This window comes from Austrofundulus limnaeus, unplaced genomic scaffold (genome assembly GCF_001266775.1).
Source record: "Austrofundulus limnaeus strain Quisiro unplaced genomic scaffold, Austrofundulus_limnaeus-1.0 Scaffold157, whole genome shotgun sequence".
Lineage (NCBI taxonomy): Eukaryota > Metazoa > Chordata > Actinopteri > Cyprinodontiformes > Rivulidae > Austrofundulus > Austrofundulus limnaeus.
In genome coordinates this window covers 242634-252466 of record NW_013952559.1, presented here as the reverse complement: position 1 = coordinate 252466, position 9833 = coordinate 242634, and the positions used below count along the sequence as shown (strand labels likewise).

Below are 9833 nucleotides of genomic sequence, written 5' to 3'. Positions count from 1 at the left end.
TGAAATATCGCGATATTTCAGTGTATCAATATTTTATTACACCCCTAGTAATTTACTATCCAAAGAGTTAAAAAAATGCTAAATAAAAACAACTACAATTTATTAGTTAAGCCAGAAATGTGTTGTAAATGTTTCAGAACTCCTGTTTCCTGCCTGCACCATGATGAGTTACTGCAGTGAAAGTTGAACTGTAATTAAACAATCACCACTTCACCAAACAGGTTAACTCCAAACTACTCTAAAATGATGACTACATGAACTGTGTTTAATTGCCAGAACCCTACAAACGCAATCAAAAACATCTTAAAATTTCTTTAGAAAAACTGTGAATAAGTATCAGTCATGGGCTGGATTTACTTGTAAAAAAAAAAAAAAAAGCACCTGTCATCTCACACATAAACTGATCTAGACTTTGTGCGCCAGAGGGAACATGATTAAGTCATAAATCAGAAAATAAAAAGGTTCAAGGTCCYATTTATGGATCATTATCAAATACATAGGAGAATAAAGAGGTGCCTAAAACCTGTGTCATAATCTGACCACAAAGTYGGTTTCTTTAATTGCAACAAATGCAAAAATATTAATAATTGTAAAAAAAGAAAAAGCTTTAAATTTTATACTTAGTGCCATAAATATAATACAGCTGATTCAACTCAGACCAGACTGAGTGAGAGACAGACTGAGGAGCAGAAGTTCAAGTAACTTCTGGATTAATAAATCATTTACTAATGAGTTTTTGCATGTTGCTGAATCAATGTTTTTGATTTGCAAATGAAAAGGGTAGTTGGGAAACACACATCAAACTAGTAAGTTATATACTAACAAAAAAAAGTATAGTTCCACCAGATATTTAACAACCACCGCTTCACCTAGAGAGAAATTACTGAGCAGGCCTCGTGAGAAGACTGAAGGCTTCATCTTTTTCTCCTGATAAACTTGYCCTCTGACAACTAAAATAATAATGAAAAGTTATGGCACGTTCAGTTTATGTAAATAAGTTTGTAACTGAACTTGCAGTTGCATCTTGTGGAYATTTATTTAATGCAGGTGACTATTTTTTTTATCAAATGCCTGAAAACACAAACTGTACCACACGGCAAAGTTCAGTTTAACTGGCAGCTCATAATATTCTGTTGTTTGTCTGATTAATGTTTCACAACGTGTATTTTATCCAATACTGGCCTGAAAATCTCAGCTTAATAATTCTGCAAGTGTTACTAAAAGAATAGGGAAGCAGTAATATACTCTCAGATATTAAAAATATGATTGATTTTACACTTTAATTAAAAACGAGCGTAGTTTTTATCAATCTAAAGATAAATAAGTGATGATACATTTTGTGATGGAACAAAAAGCTGCATTGCAATAACACTGAGGTTGCCAAAAATATTTTCAAATCAACTTTGCAGCCACAATGTAAATGTTCTCCATCCTTAGATTATGGATTATTATTATTGTCTTAAATAGTTCAGTCAGTGGGCACTATGAAGGCTCATCAGATTAKTTTTTTTGGTCCTCTTACAAAGGAAAAAAAACAGCAGAGAAAAGTAGAAAGTAGAAGATGAATCATCATCTTTTTTAGAAACAAACTAACATTTTTGAATTTCACCTCCAAGTAAAATACTTAGCTGAAAAGAACATACAACAATGTTGCACTAAACTATTAATGTCAACACAATAACTACACAGAGAACAGTAAGAAAGCCATGTTAAGGGCTGTATTTAGCCTAAGGAAAAACAGTCCTCTCTTTTGATACATGTACGAACAAGCCAATTGAAACTAATGATATTTACGCTGAAGACATGTACGTTAATATGAACGTAATGCCAACTTTCAAGTGTCAAATCTTTTCAAAACCAAAATAATGAACAAATAACAAAATTAAAACCAAAACGTCAGAATTTCTAATGGTCTGAATCTTGTACAGCCTTTCAGGACCAAATTGTAGTTTGGGAATAGGGCTGCCACGATTAATCAATGACTAATTTAATAAGCAATTAATCTTTTTTTTTTGTTGTTCTTTACTTTGTTTTTCTCTCCAAACTGCTTTGACACCTTCCACTGCCACATCTGCCTTTCTGTCGTTGACACACATGCACAGTAGTGGTAACTGGGGTAGGCCGTGGACGTCACAAGACATTATACAGACAGGCTCTGGTATCATGGCTACCCAGCAACAGAGCTCAAAGTGTGGGATCATTTTAAGAAAACGAAAGAGAAACCTGTGTAATATCTGCAGAGCAGAACTTACCTTCCACAGCAATTATTTTTAGTTAGCATATAGCTAAAATCTAACCATGGTTATATAATARCAGCTGCATTCTGACGTGATAARCTGTATGTTTTATATTCAATTAACGWATGATCYGATTAGTCGACTAATCGAATAAATAATCKGTGATWAWTAAAATAATCGTTTGTGGCAGCCYTATTTGGGAACTGTAGTAATTGTTAAACTTGTTGCATGCCAGTAAACTGGAAAAATTATCAGTTACWCATCTCTTATTTGAATACRTGTATTGCTTTTAWGAAAAAYGTKTTTTTCCAATAAAAAGGAAGGAAAGACTCATCACTACTGCCCTGATTCAAGGGTCAGACATCTTGCTGTCCTATAATGACACAGGCCTGCATATGGTAACAGCAGGCAACATGAGCTGCTGCAAAACCAAAATATTCAGCTTCAGTRAGTGAATCTGCAGCTCCATCCATCCTCATTGTTTTAAACTCGTTCTTCATGGTCTCCACCCTGATTTGCAATAGTGTGCTTAAAAACAACATACATCAGCTCAAGGCATAATTAATATTTTTTAAAACCAGTTCAAAATCTGTTTTGGACATCGTATGTCTGCGCTTGTAGGGACACAAGGGCAAAGTTGCAGCAACGCCTGAGCAACGCCCTTCCCAGCTAATGTTAGCTTAGCACAGCAACGCAGCCATGAATTCATTACCAAACAGCAACAAACAAAAGGAGCTTCGACCTCTGACAACTGTGGCAACTCATTAATACAGCATCTCTTAATATCAACACACAGGTTCAGGTTTTACCTGTCATCAAGGGAAAACATGTCGTTTGATTAGCGCTGGCGGTGTGAGAAAAACACAATCAAGGACAAGAGTTTTTACTAAAACACTACAAGCAACATGGTTTGCATCAAAAGCAGGGTCAACCCGACAATTTTACAWTTATTTTACGTTTAACTAACAGCACTTGGTTAGCTCTTTCACTCTGAACTTCCATAAAAAGGCGTAGCTCAGATTCACAACAAGTGTCTCTTATGCGACTCCATTTAATCGAGAATCACTCGTTTCGTTTTGAAAACACAGTTTCATTCATTACATTTGAATAATACAACCGTGTGCTTTTTGTAGCGTTCAGGCCCAGCGACAGTGCTTTGCAACAATGACAACTTTTACCTCCTAGCTTAGCTTAGCAGAGCTTTTTAGGCCGCTCCGCCATTTTGAGCTCGGGACGGGAAAGCGCAGACACTCCAGCCGAAAACGTCGTCAAAAATAACAAGTCTTTCYGAGTTCCACAACAAAACGGAAGCRCGCTCGGAGGCCTCTAACTTACCATTATATACATGATGAAACATATATTCCCGTGACAGGCCAAGGCGCACAACTGGGAAGCTTCAGTTCGGATGACTTCTCACATCACCCGGCACAGACAGGCAGATTTTCTCCGCTCGTTCCACCGCATTCGCCCCGGCTCCAGCTAGCGGTCACGTTTGAACGTCGGCGGCGCGCACGTCAGGTGGGCGGTGGCGCGCAACGTCGACGCCTCACGCTCATGTTTTAAAAGAAAACAGGAAAAGGAAAATACGTCAAAAAATATATATATGGGTTGTTTTTGTATTTGTTTAGTTTGTTTTTAAGCTCCGGAACTCAAAAAAAAAAGTAGTAATGTGATAAACTGGAAACATTTGTTTTCACAATTTCCACAGAGAACAGGTGTTATTGGCTGTATTTGGATGCAGTGGGTCGCAAGAGTATTGCACCCCCTTCATATAAATGCTTTGTTGTTGTTGGCTTTTAACCTGAAATTAAATTATTTTTTAAGTTTCATGAATGCTGAAACTAATGTCATTAAATGTGGGGATGMTGGCAACATGAGTGACAACGAGGACTTTTTAAACTATTTTAACTATTAAAATATTCATAAAATGTTTTCAATATTTAGTTAATATTATTTTCAWATTCTCCATCAAAAAGCTTCAAAAGGATACATTTTGTTGAAATTTGTCGATTTATCACCCAGCCTGGCAACAAACTTGAGTTTACAAGAAAACAATTTTTATTGGTCTGAAGTGATGTCATCGGGAATTCCAGACATATTTTTTAAAAAGGAAATGTCTATACAAGACATTAGGCATTTTGCATTGCTTTAAGCTTTAAAGGTGTGATGTAATGCAATTTTATTTAGCTTTATGTCATGTCATTCCCTCATCAAAAACACGCCCAGAGTGTTGCTTTGACTCATTCATGCATGTTTGAGAAAACCCTTGAATTTATGAAGCTGCCTAAATGCTTGCTGGTGCGAAGCACCGCCTATTTGTACCTAGCTCCTCCCTGAAACTCAGTCTGTATAGCTCCCACCCCACGGAGCACCACTCTCCTGAAGCGTTTGAAAATGTGTTGAAGTGTCGGAAACAGTAGGCTCTTAAAAAGACAGAGGTCTATTTCAAGGCTTTTAGATAGGCTTTGAAGCAAAATCAGATTTATTTTTTATATGTACAGCTTTTCAGAACAACTGAAGGTAACATAGTTACTTGACTGTGGTATAGAATTTAACTATGTGCCTATAATACTTCTCCTCACTTTAATTCAGAATGTAAACTTTAGATTTTTAGCTCCATTCACTTTGCTGTAAATGATGTCATGGATTATAATGGACAATATCCATCCATCCATCATCCATCCATCCATCCATCCATCCATCCATCCATCCATCCATCATCCATCCATCCATCCATTTTCTTCCGCCTATCCGGGGTCGGGTCGCGGGGGCAGCAGCTTCAGAAGGGAGGCCCAGACCTCCCTCTCCCCAGCCACTTCTTCCAGCTCCTCCGGGGGAACTCCAAGGCGTTCCCAGGCCAGCCGAGAGACATAGTCCCTCCAGCGTGTCCTGGGTCTTCCTCGGGGCCTCCTCCCGGTGGGACGTGCCCGGAATACCTCACTAGGGAGGCGTCCAGGAGGCATCCTTACCAGATGCCCGAGCCACCTCAACTGGCTCCTCTCGACGTGAAGGAGCAGCGGCTCTACTCTGAGTCCCTCCCGGATGACCGAGCTTCTCACCCTATCTCTAAGGGAGAGCCCAGCCACCCTGCGGAGGAAACCCATTTCGGCCGCTTGTATCCGGGACCTCGTTCTTTCGGTCATGACCCAAAGCTCATGACCATAGATGAGGGTAGGAACGTAGATCGACCGGTAAATCGAGAGCTTCGCTTTCTGACTCAGCTCTCTCTTCACCACGACGGACCGGTACAGYGCCCGCTTTACAGCAGACGCTGCGCCAATCCGCCTGTCGATCTCYCGCTCCGTTCTTCCCCCATTCGTGAACAAGACCCCCAGATACTTAAACTCCTCCACTTGAGRCAGGACGACCCCCCTGACCCGGAGAAGGCACTCTACCCTTTTCCGGCTCAAGACCATGGCCTCGGATTTGGAGGCACTGAGCCTCATCCTGGCCGCTTCGCACTCGGCCGCGAATCATGTATATAATGGACAATATCAAATTCAAAAAATTAAAAAGTTCATAATTGTTCTGGTAAATAAAGCACTTATGTCCAGTAACAGGTTGATGGAACATGTGTGTAACCGAGTAAGCAGACAGGGAGACTGCAAGAAAACWGTTATTGTTGAAAAAATGCTCTCAGTTTTCCACACTGTTGCTTTAATATGACTCAGAATACATTGCACAAAATGAGCTTGTTCGTTTATCTAAAAGTACGTATAAGTTCATTTTATCGACAATGATTTTTTAGAGTACATATTTCAACAAATTCTTTCAAGCAGGAACAGCTTGTCTTTCAAAAAAGACAACTAAACCTGGGTAACCTAATTATTTACAGCACCTGCTACCTGTCAGTCATTGATGCATCCTATCCATGACCTTCGTTTTAACAGAACATCCAGTTTTGTAAGGTCTACTTCGTCCACACGCCTGTTAAAAAGGCATGTAGTGTGGTGTGTCTCAAGCCTTTTGCTTTCATGGATAATTATTTCCTTTTTCCATCTGGACCTTTCCCTTAACATTTAGTTCAACTTTCAGGTTTCACTCTTTTTTTTCTCTACATCAAAAAATCCTACTGCAGATTGTAGAAGTTATCATGTAGACAGATTGTCTTTTTCCATAAGACATATTAACAGATGAGATGAGCTCTACAAACAGCGTTAGCAGAAACTTTCATTCACTTGAAGTTGAGTTGTTGAAAAACGGAAGCGTTGTTTGGTGTTTAAAAAACAGAACAGATTACAGGCAAAGGTTTATAGGATGAGTTTTAGGAAAAATTGATGAAGCTTTAGATTTCATACAGTATTGCAAGATGTTACGCTCAGAGTATGATGTTGTAAATGACCATTTTTTTGTGTCTGTTTGCTGTGCTCGCTCCGGCCCGTGTGAATAATGTATGCTTGGCACAGTTCAGTTCATGAGGCTCGACCCAGATGAAGACGTTTCTGGGGTCAGAGGCTCTTCTGAGCTCCGGATCCAAGCAGATCCGCCGTACTGAGGTCTTTTTGTGATTTTGCTTTAATTTACGGTATGCAGATAATACAATGATTTATTTTACATTTCCGGGCTGATAAGACGAGACAAACGTGTTTTTGTTCATGACTGTCGCGATACAAGTTACTCACAAGTCCAGTGTTGTTATTCTTGTTTTTTTTTATTTGTGTTCAGTCAGTATCACTGAAGTGATTTTGAATTTTGTCTTTTTCACGTCAGTGTGCCAGCACAAGGTGCTATGCTGACTCGAAAGCATCCTCCTCTTGTAGCTCAATGATTTGTTCCATTTGTGAAATTTTCTTTGTTGAAGTGATCTCAAGTTTAAACTTCAGTCTGTTTCTTTCTCCCGGCTGTAGACGTCGTCTGTCTTGTGACGTTTGTGTGTCTTCTTGTATCCTTTCTTCTCTAGAAGCTGTGAGTGTCTTTGTCCCTCTCTCTAAAGTTTCACCAAGTGTCTCAGTTTGGGTTTCTGTCCCGATCTGCGTCTCAGCTTCTGTCTGAGTCTCGGCCTCGGAGCAAGCCCTGCCTCTTGCCTCCCCGTCGGCCCTCGCGTCTCCGTCTTCCTCCTCCGACACCAGGAGACACACCATGGGCTCCACCAGAGTCACCTCCCCTCCCGGGTTGCTGCTCAGGATGATGTCAGGATACAGGAAGTGTTCTGGTTGAAGGTTGGTCACGCCAGTGGAGACAGAGAACAGGTCGTCCTCCAAGCTGCACGTCAGGCTCAGGGAGTCACATTCGCTTTCCTCGCTGGACAGCAGAGGCGACTGCTCGAGCCCACACTGAGCCAGAGGATCCTGGTACTGAAAGTAGTTGGAGAGAGCGTGGCAGCACTGGAAGACGTTTCCCATGGTTCCTTTGGTGCACAACGCTGTTCAGAGAGAAGAGAAAACATCATGAAAGATTTTTTCAGCTCTCTTTCACAAATATTAAGCCCCAACAGATTGCACAAGGTCAAACTTTCCATCACTCATCTGAAGTCCGTTCAGTCTGTTAGCAAGATATCTCATGAATGAACAGATTTTTAAAGAAAATGTCACTTTGAAACTTAACTTTAAATTTTCTTAGCATAAAACTCTGACATGGAAGCCAGCGAGGGCCTTCAAGGACTGCTCAGGCTTGATTTATTCTTTACAATTTCATATTTTTACAGCCGTAAATGTTTGAGCACCATGTTAGGCATAACCTAGAAAATATAAATAAGAGAAACAGACAGATATTAAACACAAACACGAGCAAAACTTCAACAATGGGAGAATTTTGTTCAAGCTGACATGGTTTCTCTCTGTTTATGTGTTTATCCAGGAAGTTTTGTGTTACTTATTACAATTTCTGAGGTCTAAAATCTAGTCCAGATTGTGAGGCCGAAGACTGGGTTTTTCCTCAGGCTGCTTCAGCAGCAATCAAATTCAACTTTATGTGCGATGAAGACTTTGAAAAGGCRAGCATCGCAGCAGCCTTTTCAGTAGTTCAATTGATCTTTGTTGGTGTTGTTAAAGCAGCACACTCTCCTGCACCTCATCAAAACCCAAACAGCCGCAGAAAACATCACCAGAGACGAGAGAGACCAGAATAACGTCAGCTCCTCACTCACGTGTGTGTGAGAGCCACCATCCAGCGCAGAGAGAGGACATCTGTGTCAGCGCTTGTCATCTTCTCTGAGGTCCTCTGCTCTCCATCCTGCTCAGATCACAGAACAGAGGCTCCTCCCGGTGTCCGAAGCTCCTCAGTCCTCGCTGTAGAACCACGTTACATGGGCTGTGTGTCCCAGCGTGTGTGTCTGTCCTTCAGGAGAGGAGAGCAGAGGAGAGGAGGCAGCGATGAGAACTGAAGGCCCTCTCTCCACTCATGTAGTGCCCACCTAAGTCCAGAAGATGGCAACCTCTTAGCAGTTTTTATGATGTAATTTCCTGTATTCAAGATTGGCTTCTGCAGTTTTATACAGATGGTGAATGAATAACAGCCGCATAAAGCTCTTACTGCCATCTAGAGCTCTATGTGTGCCAGGTAGCCAGGTAGGTAGGTAGTCAGATAGGTAGGTAGGTAAGTAGTCAGGTAAGTAGGAGGGTAGAAAGTACAGGTTAGAAGTGAACCAACTTTATCTTAGTTAGCATTTTACTACTTTTCTTTTGGTTGGCCTGTTATTACTTTCATCTACTCTTTTGATTCTTTAGCTAGCCTTTTGCAACTTTTAGCAAACCTGCTTTTTGCTAGCCTTCTGTTACTTTGAGCTYTTAGTTAGCCTTTTGTAACTTTTAGCTAGACTTTTGCTACCATTAGCTTTAGGCCAACCCTTTGCTGCTTGCAGCTTGCCTTTTGTTTCTTGTAACTTTTGGTTAAATTTTGTTGCATCTAGTTAGTTACCCTCTATTTACTTTTAGCTATTAGCTACCCTTTTGCTTATAGTAGCTAGTTTTATTACTTTTAGCTTTTAGCTTTTGGCTGGAATTTTGTTACTTTTAGCTCATTTTAACTTTTGTTTCAGTTTATGCTGATTTTACCATTTAGCTCAGTGGTTCCCAAAGTTGGGGTCGGGGCCCACAGTGGGGTCCTGAAACAATTTTTWAAATTAATTACATGACAAACAACATTTTTTTCCTTTGGTGTTGCAAAATAATACGATTAGTGTACTTAAAATGGACAAAAATAACATAATAAATAATGTTATATGCTCTTGTTTATTTGATGTGAAAACAATGTTTATTTACGGATAACAGCTGGAGGCACAGGTCTATGCTGCTGGTAATTTTTGGGTCAAAAGCTGAAAATTTTGGGATCCACTGATTTAGCTACTGCTTTGCTGAWGATTTTTTCCCTACTAAAAGTTCAGTTAATTTTTCAACAAATTTCAGTAAAGTCTGCATTTTCACAAATAAAACTCTTCTCTACTTTGTTGAATTTACAAAAGGAGGCGCCTATTATTAATTTATAATTGTTTTATACAGAGATGTAAAGTAACAAAGCACAAATACTTTGTTACCGTACTTCAGTAGAAGTTTTGGTTATCTGTACTTTACTTGAGTAATTATTTTTCATCCATCCATTTTCTTCCACCTATCCGGGGTCGGGTCGCGGGGGCAGCAGCTTCAGAAGGGAGGCCCAGAC

General features: G+C 40.1%; 2 protein-coding genes across 2 annotated transcripts in view; both read right to left on the bottom strand.

The window, feature by feature from the left end:
- Positions 1 to 3734, bottom strand: part of pafah1b1b (platelet-activating factor acetylhydrolase 1b, regulatory subunit 1b) — a 10297-nt gene extending 6563 nt beyond the window's left edge. Inside the window, exon 1 of the mRNA XM_014016887.1 lies at positions 3573 to 3734. The gene's annotated coding sequence lies outside the window, so the exon portion shown is untranslated. The remainder of the gene's footprint in view (positions 1 to 3572) is intronic.
- A 2149-nt stretch (positions 3735 to 5883) lies between these two features.
- On the bottom strand, positions 5884 to 8588 carry LOC106523467 (uncharacterized). The gene is made up of 2 exons (XM_014016886.1): positions 8323 to 8588; positions 5884 to 7599 (listed from the first exon to the last, which is right to left on the bottom strand). Exons 1-2 carry the CDS (start codon positions 8360 to 8362, stop codon positions 6965 to 6967), a joined length of 675 nt encoding a protein of 224 aa, XP_013872340.1. The 5' UTR covers positions 8363 to 8588; the 3' UTR covers positions 5884 to 6964.
- Between the last annotated feature and the right edge of the window lie 1245 nt (positions 8589 to 9833).

Excerpts from the sequence above, each read along its gene's own strand:
- LOC106523467 (XM_014016886.1), bottom strand. The coding sequence starts at position 8,362 with ATGTCCTCTCTCTGCGCTGGATGGTGGCTCTCACACACAC. Across the intron at positions 7,600-8,322 it reads ATGGTGGCTCTCACACACAC|CGTTGTGCACCAAAGGAACC; the intron begins GTGAGTGAGGAG and ends CTCTCTGAACAG.